At 38.7% G+C, this 19,540-nt stretch overlaps 1 protein-coding gene across 7 annotated transcripts in view; it reads right to left on the minus strand.

The window, feature by feature from the left end:
- The window catches only part of NAV3 (neuron navigator 3), a 608,990-nt gene that overhangs the window by 94,054 nt on the left and 495,396 nt on the right, over positions 1–19,540 (minus strand). For 6 of the 7 annotated variants that reach the window (XM_040233842.1, XM_040233840.1, XM_040233838.1 and 3 more), the window contains 4 exons: positions 5,901–6,033; positions 4,974–5,244; positions 3,118–3,826; positions 614–1,102 (listed from right to left, as the gene is read on the minus strand). In XM_040233842.1, the coding sequence (XP_040089776.1) occupies positions 614–1,102; positions 3,118–3,826; positions 4,974–5,244; positions 5,901–6,033 (1,602 nt within the window). The remainder of the gene's footprint in view (positions 1–613; positions 1,103–3,117; positions 3,827–4,973; positions 5,245–5,900; positions 6,034–19,540) is intronic. The other variant, XM_040233843.1, reaches the window with a different exon arrangement.

Raw genomic sequence — 19,540 nt, forward strand, 5'->3', positions numbered from 1 at the left:
AGTGAGAAATATCTTGTAGTTTAAAAAGGGCCTAATAAAAATGTCACTAGAATTGTAATTTTGTCTAAGAATTCATATCTGACAACTGATCTTTTCTTTTCCAATTCAACTAGGATTCCTAGCTATCCATTTGCTATTTTTCCAAAGAAATGCTAATAAAGCCAACTGAATATTTTACTCTGGGCATAAGTGTAGAATCCATTTAGATTTAATCTTTAAATATGCTTAAATCATCCTAAGGAGCTGTGTTGTCCTGGAGCTCAAGCTAAATCATTGTTGTGTCTCGAGAAAACATCATTCAATACATAAAAACACGCTTTGAACTTTATTTAAATTGGCTGGTGGGTGTATATGTATGCATCATACCAAGAAACTAACTAGTCAATTTTTTGTGGATCCTTAATGGTTTTCACCTTCTGCAAATGTGGTAGTAACACCAAATAAAAGGCCCAGTATTAATAATCCGACATCCCTTTGCAAAGTGGCACTCTAACTGAAAGTAAAAAAAAAATAAAAAATAAAAAAATAAAAAAAACTGAATGCAGGGTATGGGTAGGTACAGTGTGGGGAGGAGGGAGGTGAAGACTTCAGCAAGGCCTCCAGGAGAGCTCACCTTTCTGAGAGAGTAGATCTCACACTACCAGTTCTCATGAGCAGGCTCTGCACCTCGTGAGTGCCTGTGGTCAGTCCAGACAGGGAGCCATGGTGGCTGAGGGGGAGGTCAATGGACTCAGAGCTCGTATGGAGGCTAGTCATGGACTGGTAGCTCGGAGTGTCCTTGCTGCCAGCAGAGGAACTGCTCAGATTGGCAGCCCACACGAGACCACCTGATGTGAAAGAGTGAACCGATGCTGGGCTGGACGCCAACGAGTGGCTTAAACTTATAACGTCTGCAGTGAGGTCTGAGGGTTTATTGAAGAGAGGGCTGCTGCTGCCACTGAGCCCACCAGCACTGCCCAGGCTGCCCGTACCAGACGATGGCGACTCCAGACTGCCTTGCCGCGCTAGTGTGGTACTGGGACTGGGCATTACAGAGGAGGATTTCACACCCTCAGTATTAGGTGCGGAGGCAGGTTTGCCACCTGCCTTGGCACCAAACAACCTAAAAGAAAAACAAATAACAGCTTCAGTTGTTCCGAGAAACTGACATCCACATTTAATACTTAGGGTTATAGTACATAGAGCCAAGCGTGCTCTGGTGGACGGGCCACCGAGCACTTCCTGTCTCTATGTTAATGAACTTGATAAGCTTGAACTTCCTGATCTCTCTTTCCTATTGCCGTAGAAGTAAACTGGTATTGGGCTGCCATCCTGTTGATGGGGAGACGTGGGCCACACAGAAGGAAGCGTAAGCCAAACATCAAAGTCCCTGGTTTCCGCAGTTAAGTGATCATGAGAGTTTTTTGCAAATTTAAGTAGTTTGCACATACTTGCTACCTATTTATAGAACCATTATAATGAAACAACTTCTATGCATTCTGTATATATAATATGAAATTATTTTTCTTTTCTTTTTTTTTTCCTTTATGTTGTCGGCTTATTCAAAATCTAGAAGGAATGCTGAAGGCAAAGTTTAGGAGTTTGTGTTGTATGGCTGGGGTCCTAAGTGACTGTCAGAGAGGAGTTGGTTAGAAACAATATTGGATACTGTCGGCAACATGTCAATATGTCTGTAGTTTCCCCAAGAAAGGCCAAAGGGTCAGATGTCAGTTGCCAGTGCTATTCCAATACATATTTATAATAGTGATTTGAAACATGGTTGGTGCTAAGTTAGATGTTGGAGTTTCTTCAGAAAACATTTTAGTTTTGCAAATGAAGCAGATGATATAATTGAATTTATGTAAATATGGAAATAAAGTGTGATATGAAAAATGACATAATGATCACTAATTAAGTTGCAATGAAATCGTTATTTCCCATAGTGAAATATTTTATGACGAATAAGAGAAATTGTTTCATAGGTAATGGGCCACTGGAGGGCACTATTGGCTTTACTTAAGCAACGAAAATATTTACCCTCACTACAAGTGATTATTCTTTCCAATGAGAATCAACATTTCAAAACACCACTTCTTCAGGATTAATATTTCTACTGTGGAATATAAAACCTCTAGGTCTTTCAAACAATCATGTATCTGAGATTACTGAAATGTAAGTGTTTCAAGACACTATTTCCCAGATATCAAGGCTCTTGGTTTAGTCAGTATAATAAAAGCAAACATTGAAAATACTAAACATAATCATGTAATGGATTATAGAGGGACTATAAATCATATTCTATCATTTGATAGACAAAGAAACAGACTCAGAATAATTTAACTGTCTGTCCTAAATCTTTACCTGTGTGTATTTTCCTGCCACTTAAAACACATCAGTATTTAACCACACTGATACTGGGAAGAAGAACTCCATATACTGAATATCAAAAACAATCCCCATGCAGAAACCAAGTCCTATAGGTTATTCAAGTCATATCAATGAAAGCTGATAATGAGTTAGAACACCTAGCACATTTCTTAGTTATAATCCAATGCCAAGCGTCTAAAGGTTTTCAGATTCTGTCAATCATATCATCCCTTGACTTTCATTAAGATTTCAGGATATGGTGCTACATACATCTGTCTACTGTGATCCGGTACTGCATAAGGAACACAGTTTCATCTATGTTCATGATTAGCATCAGCTCATTAAGAGCCAACAAGATAATAAACACTAGAAATGGATACCAATAGTCATAAAGACCTACTTTATTTTGTTATTAACTGTGTAAAGATGAAAATCTATTACAAGCTGCTGTTTTATCACTCTCCCTAGGTACTACCATCTGCTTTTACTCATAAATGCTGTTTGTTTTGCTGTGACAATAGTGAAACTGCAAAGTTGGAGCATTTCTCAAAATGAGCAATATTTTTCCACTAGCTATTTATAGCATCGGCTTCTGAAAACTCATTGTACTCAGAAGCTGACTTAGAGTCTAAGTTATCTATACCATACACTGAGGCTATATGCATATACATACACACGGAGGATATACATCTTTTCTAGGACAGGCTATGAGACACACAAATATAGATAAAGCATTCTATGTCGTCCCAGCACCATGTCATGCTTTCTTACCTTCGAAATGTTGGTGAGGCAATGTCAGGGTACTTGGACCCTGGCTGCCTGAGCCCTTGTGTCCCACAGGCACTAGCAGATGTGGGGCTGGACTTGGGGGAACCTGACAAAGAAACGCTCTCTGAGTCTGAGACGGCAACCTTTTCTTTCTCCCTGTCTGTCTGGTTGGCCGTGACGGGACTCGAGCGCCCGGAGCCGACCTTCGTGGGCTCTCTCAGCTTCGAGGTGGTGGCACCGGCCGACTTGCTGCTGACATTGGAGTCGATACTGCTGGTGCTGGATCTGTGGCCGCCTCGGCCGGGAATGCCGCTGGCGCTGGATTTGGACGGGCGGGGCAAGCTGCGGTACTGCAGGGAGGTTTTGGTGCTAACATGCAGCCCAGCATCGTCCTGATTCTGTGACCCATCCAAGCTGGTTTTCCTCCCTGCGTTTGACTTCCCACCAATGGCAGCAGATTTGGGGATTTTGCCCAGTGTGGCTGAGCCGCTTGTTATGGTGGCTCCGCTGCTAGTGATCATGGCAGAGGACCCGACTCCACTTGGCTTCTTAAATCCGAAAGAGCCAGTGGCCGTTGATCTTCCAATGCCCGAGGGGGGCTTTTTCCCCTCATCTCCACTGCTCTTTCCTGCATCTGATGGAGATCTCTGTAGAGATGATCCTTTCAGGGGACTCTTTCCTTTCTCAGAAGCTTTGGCATCATCGGTTTTCCCTGATGAGGGAGAAATATACACATTTATGTGCCTGCACATTGTGATTTCATAGTATTTCTTTAAACAGTGTAAAATGTGAATACGTCTGTGTGTGTGCTTAGTTGCTCAGTCATGTCTGACTCTTTGTGACCCCACGGACTGTGGCCCACCAGGCTCCTCTGTCCATGGGATTTTCCAGGCAAGAATACTACAGTGAGTTGCTAGTTCCTGCTTTAGGGGATATTCCTGATCCAGGGATCGAATTCACATCTGTGTCTCCTGCATTGGCAGGCAGATTCTTTACCACTGCACCACCTGGGAAGCCCAAATATATATTTTTACTACCTAAATTCCTATTCATTATTTTAGCTCTAAATAGGCATGTACGCAATATATTCAGAAGATTAAGTACAAAGCTATAAAAATATAGCTGTTAGGGGAAAATGACTAGAGATAAAAGAGAGAAAATGAAAATGCATATTTTTGCTATGTATTATTGCCTTATAGCTTGCAGCTCTCTTCCTTTATACAGCACTTAATCTCATCAAACAAAGTGCTTGAAAAAGAGTTCATCACATGATTGTATTTGAAGGATCCTGGTACATTAGAACCTCAGGTGGCACTATTTATATGAGGCACCATTTTAAAAATAGGGAGAGCGTCTTAAAAAAAAAGAAGGATGGTACAATTTACAGAAATCTTTTACTCAATTTTTTATCAAGTCTAATTTGGAAATAATGTTTCAAATCTCCAGCCTTCCAACCCATTAGATTAGTGTGACTTTTCTTGCTTCTTAGAAGTGAAACAGGGGGATATTTAATATAAATATTCCAAACTTTATAGAAAATCAGAATGAAAGCTATCTTATGTTTTTTTTAATAAGTTGGCTTATTTTATTTCCACATGACCAGAAATGACTGTGCCAAAATAAAACACTCACCAAACTGATGATACCCTCTAGAGGATGCCTGGAGTGCGGTATTCATGTGGATGCATATGACAAGGCACGTGGAATTTAGACAGAAAAAGTATTTATATGGAGAATTATAAGTATTATATTAATATAAATAATTATATGCTTGACATAACTATGAAAAGCTGCTATTAAAGACAGGAAAGATCAAATGTAAACAATTTAGCTTAACAGCTGCCAGAAGACCAGCCTACCAGGTGTCTTGAGTGCACTGGTCCCAGTTTTCTGCCTGGATGGTGCTCCTCCTTGGGCTGACATGCCTCTTCTCCAGGACCCTGTCTGAGAAACAGCCAGGGAGGCTTTCTGCCCCGTCTTCTCAGGGTCTTCAGGAAGTCCAGAGGAAACGCCCTTCCACTTGCCACCCCCATCCCCATGGCTGTCAAAGTCCTCTTCGGGTTTTTTCAGCTCCTCGGTGCTCTCCCAAGGCTCATCTGTTGCAGATCGTTTCTCTGAATCTGTCTTCAGCTGTGAAGAAAATAGGACAGAAGAACTTTGTGCAGGAAAATCTATCAAGTGTGAATTAGGCCCTGGAATGTCCTTTCAGATAATTAGCTTAAAAAAAACCAGCAGCAGTGATTTGTATTTCAAAAGAACTCCAAAGATGCCTCTATTTTTATCTCTCTGTTCATTTCAGTTTCATTAATTTTAGTCCTATAATTCTCATTTGCACATATTAGAGAATATCAGAAGAAATGTGTGCAGAATACTTCAATTAAACACTCCAGAGAGGAAGGCATTTTCTATGTCAAATCTAACAAGGAAAAGTAAGACAAGATAAAACTTAATTATCTAACATTCATTCTCGATTCACCATTCTCAAGAGATTCAGCGATGCATCTCAGAGATCAATATAAAATGAATCATGAACTATCAAAAATTAGACAATTAAAAAATCATTTTTGGATTCCTAAACAATTATATCAATATTATAAAGAAAGATAGGCAACAGAAGGCTTTCTGGGTTGGATTGTAATCAATTGAAAAAATACATATACATAAGCTGCCTCAGTTTAATGTAATTACTTCAGACTAAGAGGCTGTGCTATATTTTAATGCAATGTAACATAACTTGGGGGAAAATCTGGCAAAAGCACTGGAGAAAGAAAGGAGGCAATTCTTACCTGAGTGTTCTTTCGGGATGGAACAGTGATGTTGGAGTAAGAGCTGACAGAGGATGTGGTATTCAGGTCATCAGTGCTGATGTTATCCAGGGTGTCGCTGAGACCACTGCTCACGGAACTGCTGTCATCCCAGCTAAAGACAGGCAGTGGCAATGACTCAGCACAGGATGCACAACGCAAATCACCCGTATTTCCACTTAACGTGTATCATGTATTGGGAAAAGAATTCTTATTTTTCTTTTCAGTCTTATGATGAAAAATACTCACTTTTCATTTTTGGAAAATCATACTGTTAAGAACTGAGCACAAACCTGAGAATAATCTTATCAAAGGTTTGCTAAGAATCAGTGCCTAGAGCAGATACAGGGAAAATGTTTATAAAATGAGTAAAAATAATGTTGAGAGCCAAAGAATTGATGCCTTTGAACTGTGGTGCTGGACAAGACTCTTGAGAGTCCCTTGGATAGCAAGGATGTCAAACCAGTCAATCATAAAGGAAATCAACCCCAAATATTCATTGAAAGGACTGATGAAGCTGAATCTTCAATACTTTGGCCACCTGGTTTGAAGAACTGACTCACTGGAAAAGACACTGATGCTGAGAAAGACTAAAGGCAGAAGGAGAAGGGGACAACAGAGGATGAGATAGTTGGATGGCATCACTGACTCAATGGACTTGAGTTTGAGCAAACTCTTGGAGATGGTGAAAGACAAGGAAGCCAGGCATGGTGAAATCCATGAGGCTGCAACAAGTTGGACATGACTAAGCAACTGAACAACAACAAAAAATATTGCTATTAATACTGCAAAGCATCAGGAAAAAAAATTATACCCATAATCTTTGTTTTTCCCCCAGAGAAGGCAATCAGAAGTCATGTAGCATGTAAGAATCCATCCTTTGTGTTAAAAAGTAAGAAGAAACACAAGCACACAAAAACTGTGCTTTCGTCATGAACCAGAAAATCATTCCTTCGTCTTTCTCCTACCAATAAGTACTTCCAGTGATTTACCAAATCTTGAAGATTTTCTCATAGCATTCCTCTTACAATACTTCAGGATTTCTGACCTGGACAATGTACAATATTCTTTCATCTGGCCTTCCTGCCTTCAGTCCTTCTCAATAAACTTTACCTGGTAAACTTGGGTCACCATTCAGAAGTTCACATCTAGCCATGTCACTCCCTAACTTAACACTCTTCAAAGACTTTTTACCAAAGCTGTAGGTTCCACAGTATAAAGCTCCTGTCCTTCAAGGTGCACAAAGTAACCATTTGGGGCATAAGTAAAGTATCTGAAATTCAGAATAAATCTGTTCTCAATTGAAAGAAGAATAAATAAAATAGGCTATATCAATATTCATATGCAGACTACCACGGGAACCCTCACTCAATCAACATGTCAGACGATGCAGAAGTCATGCAGGCTGACCAGGGTCACCTGATGAGAATGGGAACTCCAGAGAGTAAAGAGGTGAACCACGGCTCTCACTTCCTGGCTGGTTTTCAGTCTCCTGTGAAATACTGCTGCTCACCTGAACTCTATTAATTGATTTGTGTAAACTGGATACATATATCTATCACATACAAACAAGAATGAAGTCTCATAAAATAGACAAGTGGCTTTAAAAAACCATCTGCCAGTAATCCACACAAAGAAGAGACTATGCATAACGAAAGGACAAGCTAACGGCAAAGAAAGGGTAAACTGGTAACTTTCCTACTCTGCTACGTGTACTTTCTGAGTCACACCATACATTATAAATAATAGGGATGGCTTGAGATCATAGAGAAAACTGACTAGAAATGTAATTATCAAGAAGAAAATTTGAAATTTGAATTTATAGAAAATATTGTTATTGATGAGATGTCCCTAGATGAGCTACTGACAGCATAAAACATGATGACCAAACACATTTATAAATCATATGATTACCAATAATAATTATATTTTTAATCACAGCAAAAGGGTATTTTGTTCCACTGTAGGAAATACCTGACATTTGAAGCTGCTCTAATCTTTTGATTATCTTCCCCACATCTTATTTTGATAATTTCCCACATTAGGAGTCTTAGTTTCTCAAGACAGAATGTAAGAAACTCACATTTCCAGATTTCCTTATAGACAGATATGACACATAACACAGGGCCTCACATGCACCTGCAGTTACAAATGAGAAAAATAATCTTCTGGCAAACATAGTAGTAGTCATTCGATTTTTCTCTTATAAACACTGGCAGATATCTGGTCTCTAGTTCCAGGGTTCAGAGGTTCCTGGTAGAGGAAGATGTGATGCAGGATCAAAGCCTGCAAAGAGCCTCATTATCCAATCACCTCAACTATTCCAACAGCCTTTTTATATCACTTGGTTCCTTAAATTAGATAGAGTCTGTAGTTTGAAACTAAGAACCTCTATCAATAATTCATAATTTTAAAAATAATATTTCTTCTTTCATATATCCTCTAATTTTTTTTAATGTTTATATATGCTATGCAATACATATACTGGGTTTCTCAGGTGGTGCCAGTGGTAAAGAACCTACCTGCCAATGCAGGAGACATAAGAGACATGGGTTTGATCCCTGGGTCAGGAAGATCCCCTGAAGGAGGGCATGACAGCCCACTCCAGTATCTTTGCCTGGAGAATCCCATGGACAGAAGAGGCTAGTGGGCTATGGGCCATAGGGTCACAAAGAGCTGGACAACACAACTTAGCATACAATAATACGTATATTCTCATAGGAATGTGTGCATATAATTATAAAATTTTAAATATACATACTTGAGCAACTACTTGTCTATTTAAGTAGTTATTTAATTAGATTAAGCAATTACTAATTGCTATCTAATTAAGCAACTACTTATCAGATTCCTTCAAAAAACATATGGCTTTCCAAATCATGTGGCCCTAGACTACTTCTTTGGAGAAGGCGATGGCCCCCCACTCCAGCACTCTTGCCTGGAAAATCCCACGGACGGAGGAGCCTGGTAGGCTACAGTCCATGGGGTCACTACAAATTGGAACGACTGAGTGACTTTCACTTTCACTTTTCACTTTCATGCACTGGAGAAGGAAATGGCAACCCACTCCACTGTTCTTGCCTGGAGAATCCCAGGGTCGGGGGAGCCTGGTGGGCTGCCGTCTATGGGGTCTCACAGAGTTGGACACGACTGAAGCGACTTAGCAGCAGCAGCAGCAGCAGCAGACTACTTCTTCAACTTAAACTCTCCACCCCCTGCCTGACTGTGTGCACTCTGACCAAGAGCTGCATTCAGTTCCCATCACCACCACATTGTTTGCAACGTCTGCCTTTGACCAAGCTACCCTTTGGCCTACTTGACTACCTCATACTTGCCTTACAAAGCAATTTGAGCAACTGTCTTCAGGATAAGCTAGGTAGCGTCTTCTCTGCATTGTCATCATACTCATGAACAGACTAATAGGACTGGGTGCAGCACACTGTTTCACAAATCTACAGAAATGTGTGTAAGTGGATCATTAGACCATGAGTTTTCTGAGCACGGAACTGTGTGATAGTTTTCTTTGAAATTCTTCTATTTGGCAATTTCTACTGTATGGCAATGACTGACATAAATGTTGAATAAATTCTCCTGTTTTATTCAGGTTAAAAGAAAGAAAATTACAGAGGTAATCTTTTGTACTCATATGAAATGGAGTTTTAAGAAATACTTATCAGAATATATTAAGTACTCAAAGAAAATTAAACAAAAAGGAAATTTTAGCTGTTTTAAAAATGAATCTTTTTTAAGGTAACGATTTCTCTGGCAAGGAAGATAGAATCAATATTTCTAACTATAGCTTTCACCAATATAAATCCTAACATTTGAAACTCAAAGTTAAATGCAACAACTCTTACGGAATTTTAAAAAATCACTTGTGTTTTAAAGCCAGAAAGAAAAACACCAATACAGTATACTGACACATATATACGGAATTTAGAAAGATGGTAATGATGACCCTTTATGCAAGACAGCAAAAGAGACACAAATGTATAGAACGGACTTTTGGACTCTGAGGGAGAGGGAGAAGGAGAGGGTGGGATGATTTGGGAGAATGGCTTTGAAACATGTATACTATCATGTAAGAAACGAAGTGCCAGTTCGATACACGATACAGGATGCTTGGGGCTGGTGCATGGGGATGATCCAGAGAGATGATATGGGGTGGGAGGTGGGAGGGGGATTCAGGATTGGGAGCTCGTATACACCCGTGGTAGATTCATGTCAATGTATGGCAAAACCAATACAGTATTGTAAAGTAAAATAAAGTAAAAATAAAATAAAATAAAAAAATAAATAAAGCCACTTAAAATTTCAAATGATCACGGTGGCTTTGTGGTTAAAATAATATAAATGAGAGGATTCAAAATAAGATATAAATTTTCAATCTCACAACAGAAAAATTTAAAAATATATCAAATTAAGAAATATCATAGACATGAACAATCTGAATTTATCTTGGTGTAATGGAAAGAACAATGGATTCCTAATGGAAAGAACAATGGATTCCTCAAATTAAGGTTTTTCACATGAGCCTTTATTAGAGGCACATAGCTAGTCTTGCTATTCTGATCTCCCTATCTCACAGGGTAGCATGGGAAGAAAATGAATCATTTATATGAACCATTTTATAATGCTTTACACTTTTCCATCTCCTCAAACTGCTTTACCGCCAAGATCTCAAATGCTGCAGTCTCATTTTTTGATCACAATCTTCCATATTTCCAGCGTTCTAAAATCTACTGGTTCCTAATTTTTAAGACTATTTGATAGCTACTTCCTGTTGTCTACTTTTAATGGCCTTCTCGTGTTTTTTACGCCACTGATCTCTTTACTGAATGATGCAGGATCCAAAGATGCTGGAACAGAAGGACTGCTAAAGTGAGAAGTACTGTATTCTAGCTTTTGCCACCACAGTGGTCTTCCATACCTGTCTTGACTTTGTTAATTAAACATGTTTTCCCTATTACTATTTTGGAAAATGACAACAAAGTCAATTAATGAGAATGACTAATATAAAAATATTATTATATATTTTATAATATGTAATAAGACTGCATATAGATTCAAGTTACCTAACCTCATGTGATTTCTCAGCTGAGGTTAGATTTCTCACTTAGAAATTCTACCTAATCCAAAAGTGATTTTCTTCAAATTCCAATGATATAGCTTTGGTTCACTCTTCTTTCTCTGAATCCCAAGATCTTCCTCCTAGTACTTTAGTGAAACCACTTTCACAAAGGCCAATAAATCCATAGATTGAGTGCTTACTATGTTTCCTACTCTTCTAAATGCTGCTGCTGCTAAGTCACTTCAGTCATGTCCGACCCTGTGCGACCCCACAGACGGCAGCCCACCAGGCTCCTCTGTCCCTGGGATTCTCCCGGCAAGAATGCTGCAGTGGGTTGCCATTTCCTTCTCCAAAATACTTAATATATATTATCTAATCCCCAAATGAAGCCAAGAGACAAACATTATATAGATAAAGGGGTTTGGGAAGTTTGAATGACGGAGCTGGGATGTGAACCCAGGAATTTTGCCCTAAAACTTGGTCAGCACTTCTCTCTCTTGCTTCCCATCTTCTCACCCCTTGTATCTTAAAATACACCAATGATGAGCCTTTAGAGGCTCTTTGCAAAGTTCCCCAGTCCACAGAACCCTTTACTTTTCTCTTCTTTGTGATTCCTTCGAATTCCTCAAAACTCAGGACTTAATCTTAAATCAACTTAGAGATTCTTTCTTGGAAATTTCTTAGTCTCTCACAAGTTCAATATCACCTCCATGATGACGATACTCAAGTTTACATCTCTAATTCAGACTTCTTTCTTGATTAATTGAGAAGCCTTTCCAGCCTTCCTCTGAACAGTTTCTCAAGGATGTCCTATTCAAATCTCAAATTCAGTCTACCTAGATCCCATCATTTCTCTTTAAAAATTTTTCTCCCTTTCAGTTACTGCCTATCTGTTTATCCTTCTTCAAAACATTACTGCTAGTATCTCTCCTCTCTCACCTGGATTCTCTGTTAAGCAAGTTGTTTCTTATCCTCTAAAGTCTGTCTCAATTACAGGTGGCATGGCCCTCCTTGAGTTCTGCATTACCAGTCTGTATACTCCTTCCATAAGAGCTTTTAGTAAGAATCTGCTCTTATTCATTAAGTGATTAATAAATTATAGCTCCTATCCTTTGAAGAACTCACTGTGTATTGTGGAGGGCAAACATAAACAGACCATTATAATACAAAATGGTAAGCGTTGTAATAGAGATGAATGGTAAATATATGGCAGAACAGCAACCCTACCACTCATTAGAAGAGTTCAAGCATTTCTTCCAGACAGGGATACTACAGCATGATCTGAAGAAATAAATGTTAATCACTGTATCAGAGCATGTACGGTTTGTTATGCCACTATTTTGGTGTTTTCCCATCTTCTTGGTCATAATCTGGATTACCTGACGTCAGAGACTGTGTGACATTTATCTTCATAATTCTAGCATTTAACATGGTGTCAACCATTGAACAGATGATTAGTTGATGTTTGTTAAATAAATGAAACAGTTTTACTTTTGAGAATACTGCTTCTATCCAATAATGTTAAGTTACACTAAATGCAATAATAAATGTAGAATTTGAGAAAAAAAATATGTTCAACATATTTCTTTGCTAAGTAATCTTAAAGGAACACCTTTTGATTGTTGACAACATGATTTTCCTCATCCTAACGTCCCGTGTTTTGACTTTCATCTTTGGTTTATTAGAACCAGAACTGTCCCTAGGTAGGATGCAATTAATCTTGTTTATTATGGCATATTTACTTAAGTGAAAAACGCCATAGAAAATAGCCTTTTTTAACTGACAAAAATGTTAATTTACTCAAATAATTAACTCCAAGTAATATGTCTCAAACTCAATATATTTTCATCATTTCATTTTTAATTTCATTAAGATATTCTAAGAATTCCTGACTATAAATTTTTTATAAAAGAGCAAGACTTTATCTTCTCCAACTTACAGATCTATTGTTCTGCTAAGCTTTTCTCAAAAAGTAGGACAGTTAAAAAAAAATTTACAAATCTGAGTATCTTATACACATAGTTTGCATTTACACATTGAGTTATCTCCAGTTTTAAAACACTATGAATAAAGCTGTCAAGAACATTCACACACACTCCATTTATGTGACATTCTAGAAAAGGCAAAACTACAGATATGTAGGACAAATCAGTGATGCCGGTGGATAGGAGTATGGGAAGATCTGTGGTCTCTGTTACATGACTTGATGCACATGTCAAAATTCTGAACTATATAAAAATATTATTGTATGTAAAGTTTTTAAAAAGTAGCTAATTAACCTCTTGGTAAATCACAATTTGAATATACACTAGATTACTAATCATTCTAAGAAGAAAGCGACTTTTTTGGCATGTCTTTAATATTTATACTTTTAAAGATTAATTATTGACTATGCCAAAGCCTTTGACTGTGTGGATCACAACAAACTGTGGAACATTCTTAAAGAGATGGGAATACCAGACTACCTGACCTGCCTCTTGAGAAATCTGAATGCAGGTCAAGAAGCAACAGCTAGAAATGGACATGGAACAACAGACTGGTTCCAAAAGGGAAAGGAGTACATCAAGGCTGTATATTGTCACCCTGCTTATTTAACTTATATGCAGAGTACATCATGAGAAATGCTGGGCTGGGTGAAGGACAAGCTGGAATCAAGATTGCTGGGAGAAATATCAAAAACCTCAGATATGCAGATGACACCACCCTTATGGCAGAAAGTGAAGAAGAACTAAAGAGCCAGTTGATGAAAGTGAAAGAGGAGAGTGAAAAAGTAGGCTTAAAGCTCAACATTCAGAAAACGAAGATCATGGCATCTGGTCCCATCACTTCATGGGAAATAGATGGGGAAACAGAGGAAACAGTGGCTGACTTTATTTTTGGGGGCTCCAAAATCAGTGCAGATGGTGATTGTGGCCATGAAATTAAAAGACGCTTGCCCCTTGGGAGAAAAGCTATGATCAACATAGGCAGCATATTCAAAAGCAGAGACATTACTTTGCCAGCAAAGGTCCATCTAGTCAAGGCTATGGTTTTTCCAGTAGTCAGGTATGGATGTGAGAGTTGGACTACAAAGAAAGCTGAGTGCTGAAGAATTGATACTTGTGAACTGTGGTATTGGAGAAGACTCTTGAGAGTCCCTTGTACAGCAAGGAGATCCAACCAGTCCATCCTAAAGGAAATCAGTCCTGAATATTCATTGGAAGAACTAATGCTAAAGCTGAAACTCCAATACTTTGCCCACCTGATGTGATGAACTGACTCATTGGAAAAGACCCTGATGCTGGGGAAGATTGAAGGCAGGAGGAGAAGGGGATGATGGAGGATGAGATGGTTGGATGGCATCACTGACTCAATGGACATGAATTTGAGAAACTCCGGGAGTTGGTGATAACAGGGGGGCCTGGTATGCTGCAGTCCATGGGGTTTCGAAGAGTTGGACCCGACCAAGTGACTGAACTGAACTGAACTGAATAACTCAGTGAAGCTGGGGATCTATTTTATTTATTTGGCTATGTACGTGTGGCTCTGACACTCATGTTCACCCCTGGATTTACACTATGAAGCAAATATTGTGGTATATATTCATAATCTTTTTTTATTTTTTGCTTTTTATGTTGAAGAATTCTGAAATATTAACTAAATAAATGTTAAAGTAATTTTACAGATATAAAACTAATTTCAGGGGAAAATGCTAGTGATGTTGGTCAGTAATTTTTCAACACACACCTGGATGATAAGCAAATCCATCATTTTTATACATGATTTAAACAAAGTTCAGTTCAGTTCAGTTCAGTCGCTCAGTCGTGTCCGACTCTTTGCGACCCCATGAATCGCAGCACGCCAGGCCTCCCTGTCCATTGGCCACTGGTAAATAACATAGATAACATAATAACATAATAACATAGATAACTCAGTGCTTGAGTCTGGGGACATCTCACACATACAGTCCAATATACTAGTTGCATTTAGGCTCTGCAGACACAGACGAGTGTGGAGATTCCCATTTACTCCATGAGTGTCTATGATAAAATGGGGATACATTAGTTATAAGTGAGGTGGCAAAAACAGAAAAAACGTAGAGCCTAGAAGAGAAAGGACACATTCCATGGGTATGTCAGAGGTAATGTTAAAAATCTCATAAGATAGTCATACTGAGAAAAATAGGCTGGTTTCTTCCAACCTAAATATAACTATGATAAAGTACAAATATCTGATATATGAAAAATAATAATATATGATAAAGTACACATTCTAAGGATTTTACTATATATTTCTTAAGTAATTTTTTCATGAAAATAAAAGAGGAGTCTCTGTGGTTATCTGTAAGACCATTGGGTGAAAACTTCTGGATATGCTTTCTGTTTCTAAGGCAAAAGTAAATAACATTTGCCTAAGAAAATAAAGGTACCACTTAAAAGTCTATCACATTCTGGGATAGCTTTGTTTTCCATTTCCACTGTTTATGCCAATTTCCATAATACACATAAAAAGATAAAAGTAATCTCAACAATATTTAGATATAATGATCTTTGCAATAATAATCTTAAAAATACTGAGAATCAATTCTTGAGGCTTTGCATTTTGGTACTAATATGTTAAGTCAATGATCTTTTCCTCAAAACTAAATGTGCATAAAAACACTTGGACCTATTCCATACTTTTTTTTTTTTTTTTAATCAGCAAGCACAATACACTACCTGCCACATTTGAGCACTGCAACCACTGAAGTGTAAATTCTACATTACTTCAGGGTCATTGAAAGAAAGCAATGGCATGTATCTCAACAATGATTCATTCAGCATTTCCCTCAAAAAATATTTTATCATCAAGAAAAAAAGAATGAGGCATTAAAAAAGATTTTATGAGAAACCTATGTATATAATAACATCAATATACTAAACACAATTTTATGTTTAAAGTAGTCCTTTCAACCTATAAAATGAACATGGTTTTCATCGAGTTTTTAAAAAAATGTCCTACTTTCAAAGATACTCTGTCCTTCCACTGCTCATTAACTCCGCAGTGGAGTATAAGCAACTGGTTTATAATCCAGTTGAAATGTCGTTTCCTCAATGAACCCTTCTAGGATTTCCAAAGACACATTAACTCTTCCCTGTCTGTATTTTCTACTAGTGCGCTTCTACTGCCCTGTAATTTATCTGCTTGCAATGGAGGTACAGCCACAGGACTGTGGTTGAGGGCAGAGAGTGGCTTTTCTCGCAGTTTCAGTGTTCAGGCTGGCATCTGGCCCAGGATAGGTTCTCAGTGTTTGTGGGATAAATCAATTGTGAGTGAAAAAAATGTTGCCCGCCCATAGCAGTAAACAAAGAATGTTGCAATCATCCAGCCTCTACAGTGAGCCCTTAGGGAATTCCGGAGAGAAACAGCATGCCTTCCATCAAGCCATCAGCCACCTCAGTGACTCCCAGGCAGTGCACCCTGAGGAGACTCCAGAGGGAAGAGCAGGATATGGATCCCAAGTAGCTGAGGTACACATCGGAGAATGGCTTCAAAGAGCCCAGCGTTTTGCGTTTTCTTGTACACAGAAAAGCATTACATTGAGTCACCTGAGATGTCTGGTTTTCCTTTAGTAATGGTAATATTTTGATGCTCTGACTACCTGTGTTTGTTGCAGAAACTCATGTATATCTTGGCTCCTCCCTTACTTCTTTGGAATAGTCTCTCAAAGCTACCTGAGAGTCTATATCCCAGACTGAAGTCCTTAGTTTTTTCCATGAAATAAAACATAATTGTAGTGACCCAAGGATGAAAGAGCAGATAAAACCAAGGTGGGTCTTGGAATGCAGGAACAGAAAAACCAGACCCCTATCATCCTTCCCTCCCCCATGCTGTAACTATTAATGGATTTCAGGTCCTCCTGAGCAGTATAGCCTGCCTCCCCTCCTCCTACCCCACAGGGAGAAGGTATTTGCCTTACTCTTCCCACACTCAGTACTGTGCCTCATCAGCAAATGACCCGCAAGACCCCAATCCACTCTGTGTACCCGGGGTATAAAAGTGGACCAAGGACCCCTGATTAACGTCGGTTCTCCCTTGAGCTGGCCCGCTATTCTAACAGCTTCTCCCACTCTAAGAAGCTTCATTTCCCTCTCATTCTGTCTCATGTCTGGAAATTCTTTTCCAACCCGCGCCTGGACCATGACAATAATTTCAATGCTTAGGTTGTGCATCTTTTTCAAGTGACACAATAAATCATCTAGTCTTACAGTCATATACTACAACCTTAATCTATGATTCATTTACTCATTCTAACACTGAAATACGCACATCATTAAGAACTGTGGTTAAAAAAACCAATGTGATTATACGAGAGACAAACCAATCAGAAGGACCTATTATATCAGGTGAATAAAGAACAGCCTCCTTGAGGAGGCAGCTGTAGACAGTCATTAAGTAGATGAGTGAAGGGTAAAGGAAAGCCGTCTGTGAAAGGGGTGGAGAAGACAACAACAGGGAGAGGAGACAGCGAGTGTAAAGACCCAGAAGCAGCAAAGGTCAAGGGGCAGCAGGACAGTGCAGCCCCAAGCAAGGGGCAAGTGTCAGTTCTGAGACTGGGAAGTAGGCAGGGCCAGCTCTTGAATGATCTTCTAGACAATGTTAAGACATTAGAGTTCCTTGGAAGTATGAAAGAAATTCATCAAATAGTTCCAAGCCATGAAGTCACATGAGCAGATCTAAGGTTTAAAAATAATACTTTAGTGTTATGAGTATATGAGAGGTAAGGAGGAATAGTATTGGGAAGCTCAGCAAAGAGGCTATTATAATATCTGTCAGTTTTTGATGGGGGGGGGGTTAGATGTAAATTAAAAGAAGGCAGTTTGGGGGTTCCATGGTGCTCCAGTGGCTAAGGCTTTGTGCTTCCAATGCAGGGAACCTGGGTTTGATACCTGGTCAGGGAACTAGAACCCATATGCTGCAAACTAAGACTCAGAGTAAGTAAATAAGTAAAATTTTACAAAAGGAAGGCAGTTTCAAGATATATTTGGAGGTAGAAATGACAGGATTTGCTGTTGGCTGGTGTGACATAATAAGCAATATATATTTGGTTTCTATCCCCAGTTCCTTATACAGAGCTCCTAAGAGTTTTGTAATTTTTTTAGGTGATAGGTATGCCAGGACCACCTTTTGTTCTAATATTTGGTCTTGGACTCCAGTTTCTAAGGCAGAGCTCCTCACTTCCTCGGAATCTTCTGGGTGATAGGAGCATCTTTTGTTCTAATCAGACAACGCTTGGTTGGCTTATTGGTCTTTTTCTTTTAAACCACAATTCCAAATTACTTGCACTTACATATTAGAATGAGTGAATGTATCACAGATTAAGGCCTTAGTTTGTGACTGTGTGAGACTAGATCGCTTATTGATTTATCTCACACCTCCATTCTTTGGGAGGGAGAGGGGCTGAAGACTGAGTTAACGTATCATGCCTACATAACAAAGCCTCCATAAAAATCCATAAATTATGAGGTTCAGAGGGCTTCCAGGTAAACATACAGAGGTGCTTAGACAGTAGGTTGCCAAGAGAGAGCTTGGATGTTTCATGTCCCTCCTCTCTACCTTGCTGTATGAAACTCTTCAGTTGGTTATTCATCTATATCCTTTGTCATATCCTTTATAATAAACCAGCAAATATAAGCAAAGGTTTCCCTGAGTTCTGTGAGCCATTCTAGCAAATTATAGAACCTGAAGAGGGTCATAGGAACCTCCAATTTATAGCTAGTCAGTCAGAAATAGGAGGCCTGGGCTTGCAATTGGCATTTGAAGTGGGGGCAGTCTTATGGGACTGAGCCTTTAGCTTTGTGGCATCAGATGCAAATTCAAGGTAGATAGGGCCAGACCTGAGCTGAACTGAACACAGGATACAGAGCTGGTGTCAAAGAATTGGTTGCTGTGGAAAAAAAGAAAACACCAAACATCTGGTGTCGGAAATATTTAGTGAGTGAGTTATATTGAAAACAGAAGTTTTCCTTTAGTTGGAACATGGTGAGAGAGAGAGAGAAAAAAAAAAGACTAGATCTCTTGTACAGTATCTACTGGCAATAGAGGCATGAATGGATTTTTAGAAAAGTGAAGAATCCATCAACAGAACATAAAGCATAATTTCTTCTTAAATTTCATTTGCACTTAGTACCATTATTTTCGTATATCAAGGAAACTTATATGAGTTTAACATCATAGTTTAAGTGCATAACTCTTGGCAAAACTGGCAATTCACATAAACATGAAGTTAAAATTTCTCCATTTTCACTATTTTGAGTGTGTACAACATGCTATATATTTATCCATGAAATATTTATAGAGACTACCATTATTCTGTGGGGGTTTTGGATAAGGAGAGCATCAATAAACTGTATTTACTGGCCTTTTCATTCCTCATTCTTTTCTCTAGAAAACAAATAATGAATATTTACAGTTATTCTATTATGGCATCAGATAGGGTAGATAAACAAAAAAGCTCTTGTTCTTTATAAAAGAAAGCCCTAGGTAGATTTGATTAATTATGATGAATGATATTAGCTTGAAATCAATCTAT

Source organism: Oryx dammah, unplaced genomic scaffold (assembly GCF_014754425.2).
Source record: "Oryx dammah isolate SB20612 unplaced genomic scaffold, SCBI_Odam_1.1 HiC_scaffold_29, whole genome shotgun sequence".
NCBI lineage: Eukaryota > Metazoa > Chordata > Mammalia > Artiodactyla > Bovidae > Oryx > Oryx dammah.